This window comes from Miniopterus natalensis, chromosome 9, assembly GCF_054644295.1.
Source record: "Miniopterus natalensis isolate mMinNat1 chromosome 9, mMinNat1.hap1, whole genome shotgun sequence".
Taxonomy (NCBI): Eukaryota; Metazoa; Chordata; class Mammalia; order Chiroptera; family Miniopteridae; genus Miniopterus; species Miniopterus natalensis.
In genome coordinates, this window is record NC_142089.1 from 60,194,611 (window position 1) to 60,210,816 (window position 16,206).

Genomic DNA, 16,206 nt, shown 5'->3' on the forward strand with positions numbered 1-16,206 from the left:
AAGCTTTCAGGTGAAATTTAGAATTTGGAAAACTTGTCTCTGCTACTGTGAGCTTGATAAAACTTCACAGTGCTTAAGACTTTTCTGATGAGATTGGTGGCAATATTAACAAATATAATTTTACAAAATATTGTATGATAAAATGTATTACATTGGGAAAGTCTGCTGCATAGCTTATTGAACCAGTATTTTGCAAATGACTAAATGATGTTACAAAATTTTTCAAGGGTAAAAGGTCTGTTGAAAGTGTAGCATAGACTAATGGATTTAATTGTATCAGAGCACAAAAGTTCATTTTGCAACATTTTAGTATCACAGAAGAATATCCATAATTATTAAAATATTCCTGTTTTATAATATCTATCTGTATTGCAGTCGCTAGACAGATTGCAGAATTAGATATGAGAATCCAGTTGTCTTCTATTAAGTCAGACATTAATGAGATTTGTCAAAATATAAAGCAATTCTGCCTTTTTCCCCAAACTGTTTCCTTTGTGAAAATATAGCTATTTTTATAAAATTTTATTTAGTATGTAAGGTGTCTATTTCCTTTAAATGAGTAAATATAAATATTTTTTAAAATTATTGAGGTTGAATTTTCATCTGACAAATATCCCTAGATATAATCCAAATAAGTAAAAGCTTTTGGGGACCCTGAGACCACAAGGTTTGAAAGATGCTGATCTAGTATAGTGCCTAGCATATAGTAATTAGTAAACATTTTAATGATTCTTGGTCATGTCACTTTTAAAATTAACTTGTCTTTTCAGGTTTATATATAATTGATGTATATCTTTTCTATGTACCTTTCTTTTATACTTTAGCAACCAAGTTTTTCCGTATCTTATCTTGGCACAGTGATTCTCTTTTCCTTGCCGCTGCTCAGGCAGGGCTGTTGGGCAAAGGGTGAGAAGGATTGCTTCAGGGACTGCCATTCTGTTTTGGAAAGTCTAGTGATTTACTGAATAAGAAGAAAATAGATTAGCAGCTCCTGACTCTGACTGAACATGACGTCACTACTGGTATAGACTGGTTATATAAATGGTCATGATTTACATAGTCACAAAATTAGATTTTTAAATAGTTTCAGTTGATTGTACCATGAAATGTAACAAGACAGCTGATATTTAGTGATTGTTACAGATGTCCTGGATACCTTGCCACTAGTATGCATGTCAGTAATATATTTTGACCGTGTTGAATACCTTTATTTTAATCTGTTTAGCTGATAAATTGATATTTTTGGTTAGCCAAAGGGAATACACAAAAGTAGAAGACATGTCTATTTGTTGTAGCCATTTTAGTTTTGTAGGATAAAAATCAAGAAAAGGAAAAGGCGGAATTTTTGTTAGACTTGAATCTGCCTACCAGTAAGTAGATCATGTTCTGGAATTAAATTAACTTCTCTCCAGTCTTTAGCATAGCATTTCAAGTGAAAAAAATATAACCCATTAAATGGGATTCTAGTATACTGCTTAATTTATCCTAGGCAATCTCTCTATGTTTATATATCTAGTATCTTCAAAATTGAGAATGTCTGTGGAAAAACACTGAAAAAATTCCTTAAAAAGAGGACTTTAGAAAGTCTTATAAATGGGCTCATAATTAACTGGGCATTCGTGAAAATATATATACACACACACACGTGTATATATATACACACACATATATGAGCAGCATTTTCTGAAACAGTTTTGCAATTTCATAAAAATTTGAGAACAGATTAGAAACAATAATAAACCTAAACACTTAAAATAAGAGCATCTACTCTTACTGAATTGCAGTTAAGTTTGGCTTTCTAGCTTTGTTCAGTGACCAGGTGTCTTATTACTGAAAATGTTTATTCTACAGATTCTTGGAGCTCAACTAGATGTTGAATAGAGGGCTGAGTAATATATGACCCCTATAATAGGCATGGAGATATGCAGATTTCCCTTCGAGAAGGTCTAGTCCAGCTGTGAGGAGTGCAGACCAGGTAACCCCTTCTGCCCACATTTAGGATCTACCTTAGCTGCAGAGCCACCTTCCTAAGGCCATGACCTCCCTGGAGCAGCATGCATTTGTACACTGAGCAAGGAAGAGGTATAAAGACCTGACCATTTCAGCCAATCACAGAGCACTCTGATCCGCAGTACTTGGTATCACAGCTTCCCACCTGGTTGGGTGAAATTTTGTTCGGCCTGCATCACAGTTTAAATTCTGCCCAAACTTGCTTTCTTCAACTTCCTTTCATAGGTATTGATCCCCAGTAAACATATTGTACCCCAAACACCACCTCACCTGTACTTTGGAGAAGCCAGCCTGCTATAGCTCCTGATCTCATGGAACTAATTTATTGGGAGGAAATACATATTAAACAAGAGATTTAAAATATGATCATAGCATAGGGTGCTATGATAGTGTGTATTAAAAAGAACCTAATCCTGGTCATTATATTGTTTAGGGTGGTGGCCTGAATCAGTAGTCAAGACCTAGGTTAGTGCTAGACTAACTACTTTGAGTAGCATGAAACTTGGACATACTATGTCCTCCTTTCCAAGCCAGTGTCTTCATTTGTAATATGGGAATGACACATGGTCTCACCCATGGCCAAAGCAGTTCACGTGGCCAAGTCTTGATTCAAGGATGGAGAAATAGACTTCACTTCCCCATTAGAGAATTAGAAAAATAAGAATAAGAGTATATGTGTATGTGTGTAAAATTTACCAGTATATTGCTTGGTAGTAGTAGTTCACATTTATTGAACATTTTTAGTAAATGATACTTAATAAGATACAGTTGTACTATTATATTTAATATATTGTATGTACGATCTGTGAAAGAAGAAACATTTGGGGAATTTGGTATATTCTTTTGATATCTTAAAACAATTTTTATGATGGGAACAGTTTGCAAATAAAGCACTCTCTTTTTTTCCTTTGCAGCAAGAAAAATGGAAAACCACCATTACAGAAAAATGAGGTAAATTTTTAAATTACCAACTCTTTGGAATTTTATGCATTTATTTATTTTGTTATATAATTTTGAATTAGGATAAAAATCATAGAATTTTAGAATTGGAGAATTTAAATATCATGTCCATGCCACTACATATTATAGGAATTCTTCCTGAAATAGGAATCCTTGATAAATGACTTCTGGTATTTACTTGAATCTGTTCATTTGTTGGAGAGTACCTAGGGTGCAAACATAGCTATATTAGTTCTAGCCCATGATGAGATTAATCTTTCCCCTCTGGGTACTTACTGATGGACTATGCCTTTTGCAGCAATGCAGGGCAAGTCTACATTGTTTTCTCTGATAGACTCTCATGTTGTTTGAAAACACTCCGTGCTCAGCAACTCTCTCTTTTTTTTTTTAAGTGTTTCTGACATGGTTTCTGATTCTTTTTCAATTCTCTATTCATTCCTCTGGACCTATACTTATTAGTTTCTCTAGACATTATACTTAGAATATAATGCAGTTGACCAGACATGGTCCGACTAGCATGGAATATATCAGCACTCTTTCATCTCTTAATATGAGCACCATATTGCTAAAAGGCAGGCAAAAATTGCTTTTACTCCTTTAACCGTAACTGCTGTTTACATTAAGTGGAAAATGAGTAGAAGGAAGTAAATAATGAAGATCAGAGCAGAAATAAATGAGAGTCAAAAAAGAACAATACAAAAGATCAGTGAAACCAACAGCAGATTCTTTGAAAAGATAAACAAGATTGACAAACCTTTAACCGGACTCATCAAGAAAAATAGAGAGAGGACCCAAATAATAAAATGAGAAATGAAAGAGGAGAAATAACAACTGACACCAAAGAAATACAAAGGATTATAAGAAAATATTACAAACAACTGTATGCTAGTAAATTGGACAATCTGAAAGAAATGGGTTAATTTCTAGAAACATACAATCTTCCAAACCTAAATCAGGAGGAATCAGAGCTAAATAGACAGATTACAACTAGTGAAATTGAAGCAGTAATCAAAAAACTCCCAACAAACAGAAGCCCTGGATGGATGGCTTCACAGGTAAATTTTACCAAACATTCAAAGAAGAACTAACACCTACCCTCAAACTATTCCAAAAAATAGAGGAGGGAAGACTACCAAGCTCATTTTACTAGGCCATTATTATCCTAATCCCAAGACCCGGTAAAGACACTACAAAAAAGTTATAGTTCAGTATCGCTGATGAACGTAGATGCTAAAGTCCTCAACAAAATATTAGGGAACTGGACATTACATTAAAAAGATCATACACCATGATTAAGTGAGATTTATTCCGGGGATGCCAGGTTGGTACAATATCCATAAAACAACAAACGTGGTACATCACATAAGCAAAATGAAGGATAAAAACCACATGATCACATCAAGAGATGCAGAAAAATACATATGATAAAATCCAGCACCCATTTATGATAAAACTCAGCCAAGTGGGAATAGAGGGAACATGCCTCAATGTAATAAAGGCCATATATGACAAACCCACAGCCAACAACATACTCGATGGGCATAATACTACAGGTTTATGGTAAATTATAACTTTCAGGTATCATTCTGATGAACCAGTCACTTGACAGATCCCCAACAGCTATATTCGGCAATTCAATTCTTCATTTCTTTTTTTAAATAACAGTTTTTATTGAGGTATAATTTATATGCCATAAAATCCATCCATTTAAATGTACAGTCCAGTAGTTTTAGTTGTGAGACTATCACCACTAATTTTAGAAAATTTTCATCTCCCCCAAAAGAAATACTGTACTCATTAGGAGTCATTCCTCATTATCCTCTCTTTCTGGGCCCTGTCTACCACTACCCTGTTGTCTCTACTGATTTTCCTATTTTGGACATTTCATATAAATGTGGTGTTCTGTGACTGGCTTCTTTCACTTAGCATGATGTTTTCAAGTTTCATCTGTGTTATTGCACAGATCAGTACTTCATTCCTTTTTATTGATGAATAATAGTATTCCATTGTGGAGACATACCACATTTTATTTATCAGTTGAGGGAAACTTAGGTTGTTTCCATTTTGGGGCTGTTATGGATAATGCTCCCGTGAACATTCATGTGCAAGTTTTTGTGTGGACATATGTTTTCATTTTTCTTGGGTATATACCTAGGAGTAGAATTGCCAGGTCATATGGTAACTCAGTTGATTTATTTGAAATAAACATTAATTTTCCCTGTAAATGTCAGGTTATTGGGTCTTTACTATTAGTTTGTACTTTACGATGTCTCTACTATTATACATATTGTACAGTATTGCTATTATATATATTATACATGTTATACTATAATCTGTCTATACCGTTAGTATAATTTTGAATGTAATTCTAACCTCTAGTCTGTTAGATAGCCGGTATTATCTACAAATGTAATTGAGCCGCCTCTTTCTTTGTTAAAATTGCTGATAGTATTGACTAGGTAAGGAAGGACCAATGAGATTACTCTGTGGCATCTTTTAATCTTTTTTTTTTTTTTTTTTATGGTTATGTTTTATTCAGCTATGACTATATTCAACTGTAGCAAAATCTGGTCCTTATTTCTCCATTAAGGCCACAATAATTTTATAAGAACATCAAATTCCTTGATTACTTTTTAATTCACTTATTAATCTTTCAACAAATACTGAGTCTCTTATATACGCCTGGCATTGTTCTTGGCTCTGGGTGTATAGCAGTTATAAAAGTGAGTCCCTATCCTTGTGGAGCTTATATCGTACGGTTCCTTGCTGTGGTGGCTGAGAGCAGACATACGACCGGAACGGTAAAACTTTGGTGGCTGAGAGTAGACAAACGACTACAAAGGGTTAAATATCTTTAGTGCTTTTCCTCCACACTGACAATAAAGCCTAAATCCTTTCTGTGGCTTTCACCCTCTGTCCTTTACAAGCCCTTTCCTGCTTTCAGCTTTCTCATTTTTGTCCCCTTTGCTCTGGCACTGCTATCATCTTGCTCCACTTTTATTTCCTCCACTGGGTTTTTCTGCTTGGTATCCCCTGTGCTTCACTACCCTCCTCCCTCCAAGGCTATCACATAGCTTCACTGTATGTCTCAGCCAAAATGTCACCTCCCCAAAAGGACCTTTCTCATCTTCCTATCTGAATCATTTATTTTCTCATGACCCTGCCTACTTGGTCTGTAACAATTTATTTATTAGTTTATTTTTATCTGCTTCTCCTGCCCTGTGAGCTGTATGAGTGAATAAACCTTGTCTGTCATTGAATTTATGAGGAAGAGAGAGTGAATTGGCAGATTGCATATTGGAAATGCTAAATGATAAATTTCGGAATCTACAGGTTCTCTGTAATTGATACCAGGGAAATTCATGTTCAAGATAAAATAAAATAAAAGCTTACTGTTTTTGGCAACATCTTATTTTCTTGAAAGCATGTTTGAATATGAAGAGCAGTACAAACCTGTATTCTCTAAATGTAATGTCATCTTGATAGCTGTTTACATTGACTGAGATGATACATGGTTCTTTAGTCTTCTTGAAGATTTGTTATAGCTATATTAAAAGCTTTTTCTTTTTAAAATGTAGAAAGAAGGAAAAAAAGAGCGAGCTGTGGTGGACAAGATGTTTTTTTCAAGGCTCTCACGGATTCTGAAAATCATGGTCCCTAGAACATTTTGTAAAGAGGTAAGTCTTATGAAATTGTAATATTAAGTGTTCAACTTTAAAGGTTACATGAAATTGGAACAATAAAATTATAAAGCTTTTGTTATACTATAGTCAAATGTTTTCTATATGGGTAATGAAGACTACTAAATTTTTGTCTTTAAATCATTGTCTGTGACGCAAGTGTCCTTGTTCAATGCCAGTTTTAAAATAGTTTTCTCTTGTTTATGAAATATTATTATATTTTATGTAACATTCTAGAGTACTTTAGTACAGCTACCCTAAGTCTTGTTGCTCTATTATAATGTAATGAAAACAAGATTAAACTTAGAAAGACAAATCATTTTATTAAGATGTTAAGTCACATTGATATGGAATATGTTTGAGGGTTACTTTTTTATATTTGACTAAATATGTTTTATTTACTTTTAAGTTATTGAATTTATTGGCATGACATTGGTCAATAAAATTATTAAATATGTTTTTAAGATACCAGAATGATATCTGAATTTTCAGGTATTTTCGGTAAGTGAGCAGGCTATAGGAATAAAGTTTTATTATCCTTTCCTTTGCCCTTTTATCAAGATTATCTTTATTTGATAAGTATTTTTAATGATTAAAAATAAAATAATGCTGTTTTCCATCTTTGATCACGTCAATATTTTCCTTTTTTACAATTAAAAATATCATCACCTTTGACTCTTCTCCGCATACCTCAGCCTTTCAGTCACTGGGATCTAACAGTTTTTCCCCTAAACATTCTTGCCTGGATGTCACAGTGTTGTTTAATTAGTCTCACTCCAAGTAATCTCCCCTTTTAATCTTTTCTGCCAAATTTATCTCTTATAATGTTTCCCATTGTTCAGATTTTAAAAAGCATTTGCCTTGTAATCTATTAACCTCAACAAAAGAATCAGATGCTCCAAAAACATTGTGATTCCTGAGAAGGAACATTCCTCCATCACACTGGACTTGCTCTCCGCCTCCCTCATTTCCGCTTCATGTCGTGGTGGTTCTATCCTTAAGAAGCTCTAAAAATAATAACATTTGTTTATTTCTGATTAGATAGAGATATGTTCTTTGAAGAAAAATTGGAAAATGCAGATTATTTTTCTTCTTGGTGCCTGTAAGCCTCCCACTCAGAGAATTTCTATCATTATTTTGGTGTACAGTCTTGTGTGTGAGCACATAATAAAAATGAGATCACACTGAAACTTTTAAATCTGCTCCCTCCCTTATAGTTTAAATGTTTTTCCAAGTATCCCTGAGTTTCTCTTAAATTAGTCTCTTTCCATTTCTACAGGATTATTATAATCTAATTGGTCTTTTTGCTTTTTCTCCTTTTCCTAACTAGTCTTCTTTCTAAAACCCTAATAAAAATATTTGGCTTTTTTTTTTTCCTTGTAGGTTAAATCACAACCTGACTTTGATCTTCCTTTTCACTATCATCTGCTTAGAAGATTCTTTGCTGTGTTTTAGTCAGGCTGTGTGCTGTCATGGCCTCATGTCTGTGACAACCCGGGCCCCCACCCCAACAAAAATAAATATGTTTAAAAAATAGCATAATGCTCATTATCTTCTTTGTGAAGGTTTCCCATGACTCTTCAGGCATAATTAATCATTTTCTCATTCCACAACTTACCTGACTTTGGAGAGTCCTTATTTAAAATACAGCTTCTCTGGAAAGATTTGTATATTGCCCCCCTATGAGTTAACAGCATATACTTATTTAACTGCTTAGCAGGGGTTTGCTGACTATAAAATTAATGTGAGACATTGGATAGCTCTCTGGGAGTTAGTAAGGAGGTAGAAGGGCCTAACTTGGCCAACCTCCCAGTTTTGTCTAGGTGTAGCCATGCCACAGAGTTATTTTATGAACCATTTTTGAGGGATATGAAAATTCAAGTTTAACCCCAGTTCAAGAAAATGAAATAAACTCCTGTAGAAATCACAAAAGATTGGAGGTAGAGAAAGATTAACTGATTTATGAAATAGAGAAATGAAAATACTATATACAAAGATATGGAAGTTCCTGTATATCAGACGGTGAGGGAGAGCCTAAATCAGTGCACATCTTCAATTTCTGTCACAGCCTACGAACCCATTAATAATGGGAATAGTGGTGATTCTAACAACATCCTTTGTATAAAGGTATTTCAGGGCTGTCCATAATTAAAGTTTGCCAGATTTTGCTAAAGTGAGACAAGTAAACTTGATACTTGTGTTTAAGGATGAATTAAGCCAAGAACATAAATGAAAAAATACACTATCTTGGTCTGATGTTACCTTTTATACCTCAAATGATTAATTTAGGATTAAGACTGTATGTAAGGTCTGAATTAAAAGTTAGCATTACAGTTAAAGTGACATACAGACAACATTTATTAAAATCAATAAGTTCTTCTCTTGTCAGTGGAATACCTAACTTTGAGATGGTTTCATAGGGTAGAAAGATGGTATGTTTCTTTCCAGCAAACACTGGGGTAGCAGCTGTCACAGCTCAATCACACACGTTTTTTCACACTGTCTTTTTTCTTGTGGCTTCATTCATTTTTTCTGTGTTTATGACTCCCTGCTTTGTCTTTCGCTTAAAGGGCTATATTTTCAGTACCTTCCCCTTTTTAAAAAAAGTATTTATTTTGCAAAATTTACATAAGTGTTAGGTGCAATTGCCCCTCAATTCCATAACTTTGAAATTAAGCACATTATCCAACAAATGTCCCCCTTGCCACACACCTGCGCCCCTGACTTGAGCTGTGTTACTGTCATATTCTTCCAATTTAGGTTTAAGGCCAACTTTGAATGTGTGTTGGAGGTTGGAGAGTAGATTCTTATCTTACACAGAGATATTGGATTCCTAGCCAGCCACTTAGTGTCTCATCTCTTCCCCCTTGATAATCCAGCATTGCTTCAGTAATGTTTTCTAAACAACACTTTCAACATTTTGTTCTACCTAGAAGCTTTGAATAGTTTTATATTGTCTAAACTCTGCTGGATATGCTATACCATAATTCATACAGTTTTAATCCATTTATTTTTCATGAACTCATCTTTTTTTTTTTTTACTCATAATCATTCTTTCCTTTGTTTTTCTTGGTGTGGTTAATGTATTTCTAATGTCATAACCCTCTTTTGCTACCCTAGACCTTCCCGTCCTGTTACTTAGCACATGAAGTGATGCAAATACACCTACATTGGTCTGTTCTTTTTTTTTTTTTTTTTTTTTTTTAGTGTAAATCTTGCCTTAATAACTAAATGGAAAGTCCTGTGAAGGCAGGGGCACTCTTAGAGATTTTCCTAACAAACTGAATCAGACTTATTCTACTTAAGTAAAATTTAATGCTTCCATATTTGTTGTTTAATTATATATTGACAGTTATTGTCATTTTTCTTTATTAGTCATATATTAAAAATATAAGACAATCACAATACATGATGACTCAGGTAATCTAAGTTATACTGCTAATTTCTGTCATTGACCAGTTGTATGAAGGCAAGTCATTTAACCTGCCTGAGATTCACTTTTGAATTCTGGATAAGAAAGATTAAATGGTCTAGAAGGCCTTTTCCATTTATATTTTAAAATTCTTTTAAAATTATATTTTAAGATTACGTATAGGTAAAATATCAGCCAACTGTATTAAAGCTAGAATAAAGCCATGAATTTAGAAATCAAAAATCTTTACCAAGGTAATGTTTTTTTTTTAACTTTCTAAAATGCATTTATTTAATTTACTATACCTGGTTTATTTTAGACAGGTTACTTGATACTTATTGCTGTTATGCTGGTGTCTCGAACATATTGTGATGTTTGGATGATTCAAAATGGGACACTCATTGAAAGGTACTTTTCTATTCACCTTCCTCCCATATGTATGAACTACTGATCTGTCTCAAATTAAACAATATCTTAATGAGCAAGAAATAGATTGTAAATTAGGTATCATTACTTAAATTATGTGTCTCTTCATTTACTTTGATATTTATTGAGTGTCTCTCATGTGCCAGGAACTCCATGATAGAGATGTACTTGTGAACTGGAGAGACCCTCCCTGTATCGAGCCCTGACAGTTTTATAGAGGGTTAGAGACAAGAGGAGAATTAAAATGCTTTATTGGGGGTTTTGAAAAGTCACTAAGTTGGAGGGCTAAAATTAATGAGATTATTTAGAGGAAAATATCAAAGCATTTTAGGGAATCACATTGGGAATGTTGATTAAAAGGAAAAAAAAATTCTTAGACATTTCCTTCATTCTCCGAAGTTAGTGTTTATAGATTTTTTATTATAGTCATTTTACATATTAATTATTAATTACTGCAATTGATAATTTTGGATCTAAACACAAAAATAACATTTATCTATCGATAAAGAATTTATTCTTCATGACACCAATTTGAATGACAGAGTAAAATTTTTTTTGGAAATCTGTTTACTGGTATGCAATATTTTATCAGAAAATGTTAAGTACTTAATCTAAGATAACTTTTGGAATGATAGTACTTAAAATTTTTAAATGCTCCCAAATTTTGAAATAAAGATTTTTCTCCCCCTCATATCCTTGATTTGCTTCTTAGAGGATTAGTAGGAAGAGGAAGAATGCTTTCTTCATGCCTATGTTTTCTGACTCATCTGTCTAGGAGAATAAAGGTTATCCGCATGGGCTTAAAGCCCTAACCACATGCCTCTGAATATGGGTAAATTGTGTAGGCTCCTATATTCAACACAGGTCTCCCTGAAATCTGTGGTCAGTCCTGGGCTTCTTAGTTTTAATCAAGTAATATATGAACAGCTTAAAATGCTATGTGAACATAGCTTAACATCAGATAGCCTTGCAGGAGTTAGTCACAAATGTATCAATCCTGTGCACCATTCCTCCCACTCATAACTGTCATTCCTAGAGCCAGTCATTTTCTGTTCTTTTTTATGTTTCATCCCTTATTTTATCTCTGGACTTCAGTGTGACATACTTGTGTTACTGTTTCTAGATCTTTCAGTTTTAGAGAGTATGTATTTATTTCCTACTTTGGAAGATGAGAATTAGCTCTTCACATTGTTACCCATGCCCATGCTCATCTTCTCAATGTTGTTATATTGCAATATTTTATTAAATCAATTTATTGTTTACATGATTTTAACTATTGTTTATGGGCCAAGCCACATGTCATATTTTCGGTAGTTTCTTTTATATACAATTTTTTGTTTTTCCTGGCATTTAGAAATTGCAAAGTTTTGTGTGCTTTAGGTTTTTGCCTGCTTCTTACTAATTCAACTCAAGCTTATTGACAACACTGTAAAATCTTCTCAGTATTGTAATATGGTCAAACACACCAAATAATCTATTGATTTTATTTCTCTATTACTACCCACCCTGTGCTTCTTGTTAATTTCCTGCCTTCCTGCTCTAATCAGGATTGATTGCATTTTAGGCCCACTAAATAGCAATCATGTTTGAATATGCTTTTATCATGATTTTGGGAGTGTCTTTCATGTTTCTCTCCTGCATTAAATAATCTGTTTTCTGGATCTTTTGTTTTCCTCTTCCTCAGTTTACATTCTCATTTTGGCAGATGCAGTCTTTTTCTTAGAAAGGGTATAAGGAAAGAAATTTTTGAGACCTTTTAGATATGATAAAATCTTTTACTCTAACACTTGTTGGTAAAATATAGCTATATTTATACATTCCAAGCTGGAAATTACTTTTTGTCAGAATTTGGAAAGCATCACCCTATTGTCTTTTATAGAACTGACTAGTTCTCAACCTTTGGAAGTTTTTATGATCATTTTATTGGTGTTGGATTGCTGGTGTTTGGGAACTTTATTGAAGGTTGGTGTAATTTTAAAATTTTGTTTTCATTGTGCTGGGCATGAGGTGGGTTCTTTTCAATCTAGACAGTCATTCTTCCTCTCCATTTTTTTCTGTACTTTTCCTGGAATCCTTATTAGTTGAGTATTGGGCCCCGCTGGATTGATCATCTGATTATGTTATAATTTCTCTACTGGTTTTATTACTGATATTCATTCTATATTCTAGGAAGTTTCTTTTAACTTTGTCATCCAGAGAACTTTTATTTTTATTATATTTTTATTTCTAAGAGTAATCTTTTTGTATAGACGTTAATTTTTATAGCATTCTTTCAGGTCTGTGACTTTGTTCGTTTGTTTCCTTCATGATCCTTTCTTTGTCTGTTCTGACCTTTGCCCTTCTTGTTAGAGGCTTTCCTCAAGCAGTTTGCCACTCTTGGTGGCATATTCATATTTCAAAGTGAAGGCCTAGAAATCTTGCTAGAAGTCAAGTTTGAGGACTTGTTGATGGTCTCCCAGGTTTGTAGGTGTTTGTGGGTAGAGTCTGATCCATTTTATGTCTGTGAGCCTCTAACAAATTCTAAGAATTTCAGCATAAACATAGTTCAGAGTTCATTGTTGCTAGCATATCAGCTTTCGGAGGATTGATTTTATTGCTAAGTTCTGGTTTTACAAGCTGTGTGTGCAAGTAATTTGAGTCCTTTATATATTTAATGTAGAGAAAACAGTGATGCTCCTTTACGTTATTATAGAATTTTATGCTTTTTTCTTTGGTGGCTTTATTATTTATTTATTTTTTAAAAAGATGTTTTTATTGATTTCAGAGAGAGGAAGGGAAATGGGGAGAGAGACAGAAACAGTACTGATGAGAGAGAATCTTTGTTTCGGCTGCCTCCTGCACCCTCCCCCACCACCCTCGATCAAGCCTGCAACCCAGGCACATGCCCTGATGGGGAATCGAACCATGACCTCTTGGTTCATAGGTTGATGCTCAACTACCGAGCTACACTGGCCAGGTGGTGGCTTTATTATTTAAATGCCATATCTGTTAATAAAAATACAGACTCCCCAACTATTACGTGTGGCAAAAATATATAGGTTACATCCATATGAGTAACATCATATTAAATATCTGTGTAGAATTCATCACATATTACATATAAAAACCCTGCACAATCATGGTATAGTACAGAAGATTAGCTTATTTTTAAAAGTTTTCCCTTTTATTCAGATTTTGTGATTTTATGTTTTTGTAATCCAAATATTATTTACCTCTTCTAAACTAGAGATTTCCAACTTTAAGTGAATAGATGCCAATAAATATTTTCTCAAATTCTTACTATCCTGTAGAAAATGCATTGCTAAGAGTATGTAGTGCAACAGAAAAGTTATTATGTAGCATGAGCAGCCTATAATTCTAGATTAATCATCTTCTCGGGTACTAAGTTTTCAACTTTAGTTATGAGATGGGGAAAAATTGAAAAACAACAAAAAAGAGTCTCTAAAAAACTTACTTTGATACAATTTAAACTTACAGAAAAGTTGCAAGAATAGTACAAGGAACTTCCTTACACTCTTAACTCAGATTTATCAATAGTGAAATGGTCATTTTAAAGTTAACTAACTTTCTCCTTAAAAAATATTTTTGAGCTTCTGGTATAGCAGAAATGTGAAATATTTGATAATTGGTCAAATTATAAGTTTTAAAATATGTGAATTCATAATAGGGAACATTATTTGAAAAATTTATACACTTCTCTAACTTGCTACTAAAGCTACATTGTAAATGGATTTATCTGTCATTTCCCTTTTCCAAAGTAGGTTTAGATTCATCTGTTTCTGCTGTGGTCCTTAGTGTACTTCATTTTAATATCCTTTACACCTTTTAGGCTTATTTGTTAGCAGTGGCTAATGATTTTGGAATGTGGACACACTTTAATAGGTCCGACCTTTTCTTTAAGAAACTGTGGTATGGAGAAACATAATACAGAGGAGAACCCTTCTGTCTTGTTGCTGTTATATGTAATCACCAATATATATATTTTACTTTCATCCATTTGGCTATAAGCAGCATCTTTTTTTTTTATAAGATTCTTGTATGTATTGAAAGTAATAATGACGGGCTACTATAAAATTCTTCTTCATTATTATTTTTTTTGCAGTGGAATAATAAGCAGAAATAAGGCTTTATTCAAGGAACCATTTTTTAAATTTATAGCTGCTATTCCAGTGGTAAACAATTGCTGAATGATGGCATGGGTTTTAACAAAGTTTTATAATTTTGTGTGTTCTGCAGCTTGGGCAGCACTAAAGCACTTGGTTTTATGTAAAGTTTGTTTCAAACAATTTTAAATCTCTAAACTTTTTGTTCTGTCTTAATTGCTTTGTTTCTCTAATATTCTTATTGCTATAAACAACATTTTTGTGTGGTTCTATTTTGACTTTTTTCTAGCTCAAGGTAAATTTTTTCAGACTTTTTAGCAGTTGTATCAAAATTGGACTATTAATTCTTCTATCAGTCTAAAGTATTATTTCCCAAAGTATGTCCTGTGGAATGCTAGTTATGACAGAGGAAATGCTACATGCTACAAAGCCCTCCCAGAGAGTTACAATGCATACAGTATACATTAAGTGCTTTGAGAAGGTCTTCGGTAAAGACATTTGTTAGATTTGTTTAACCCATGTTTTCCCGAATTTATTTGGCCATGGAATTATTTTATTTTATTTTCTCTAAAAGACCAGCCAACATTATTTGGCATTTATTCACTTACTCTTTCATAAAAAGCAAATTATTTCTCTGTCATATACCCATCATTTTTGTGTGTGTGTGGAGTTAGGTTTAAATAATTGTGTGTAGTATTTTTCAAAATATATTTTATTTATACTTGGGAGTATTAATAAATGTTATTTGATGAAAGAGTGTGATCAAATAAATTATCTTTTTACTGGATCATAGATGTATGGTACTCAAAGATTATTTATTTATATGATATTAATGGCTTTCAGACTTTTTTTTTAAAAGTAGTAGAACCCTTTAAAAGTTCTTAACGATATTTTAAAAACAAATAAATATGTAAGATTGATCAAAAACATTTAAAAAAGCGGAGCTGGTTTAGTTGAAGTGTGTTAACAGACCTCGAGGCTCTGGGGACCCCTACTGATCTACTTTCTGAGTTACTTAGTCCCAGGGTCAGCAAAGTGGACCTGTAGGTCAAATCCCAATACCATCTGTTTTGGTAAAATTTTGTTAGGACAGAGCCAGTTTCATTCCTGGCTGTTTTTGCTCTGCAATAGCAGGATTGAGTGTTTGCAACAGAGACCCTGTGACCCACAAAGTTTAAACTATTTGCTCTTGACCTTTTATAGTAAGAGTTTGCTGATCTCTCATTAGTCTAGGTCTCTAGAGATTAATTCTACAAATGTGTTCATACAAGTGAAAATCAGAATGTTAAAACATTTTAAAAACAAAGAAATACTAGTTTGTTTTATCCATAGTAACCCATTCTGGGGTCTGTAAAGTTAATTGTTTTGCCATCTAACCCCCTTTCGTGGCAGCCTAAGCCTTTTTAAAAATTACCATTTTTACTAAGGAAAGAACTAGTTACTATTATTTAATTTTGCTATTTATATAGAGTGATTTTCAAGCAAGCTGTTTAAAATGATAAAATTTCAAAAGTTGGAAACATGTTTTTGTAAGAAAATATTTAACATCTTTTTTTCTTATTGATTCTTTTGATTCAATAAAAACTTCCAAGAGTAATTTTACAGCTTTTCAGAA

General features: G+C 33.2%; 1 protein-coding gene across 1 annotated transcript in view; it reads left to right on the forward strand.

The window, feature by feature from the left end:
- ABCD3 (ATP binding cassette subfamily D member 3) overlaps positions 1-16,206 on the forward strand; it is a 68,154-nt gene that overhangs the window by 18,984 nt on the left and 32,964 nt on the right. The window contains exons 2-4 of the mRNA XM_087820612.1: positions 2,925-2,961; positions 6,549-6,647; positions 10,382-10,470. Coding sequence (XP_087676738.1) covers positions 2,925-2,961; positions 6,549-6,647; positions 10,382-10,470 — 225 coding nt within the window. The remainder of the gene's footprint in view (positions 1-2,924; positions 2,962-6,548; positions 6,648-10,381; positions 10,471-16,206) is intronic.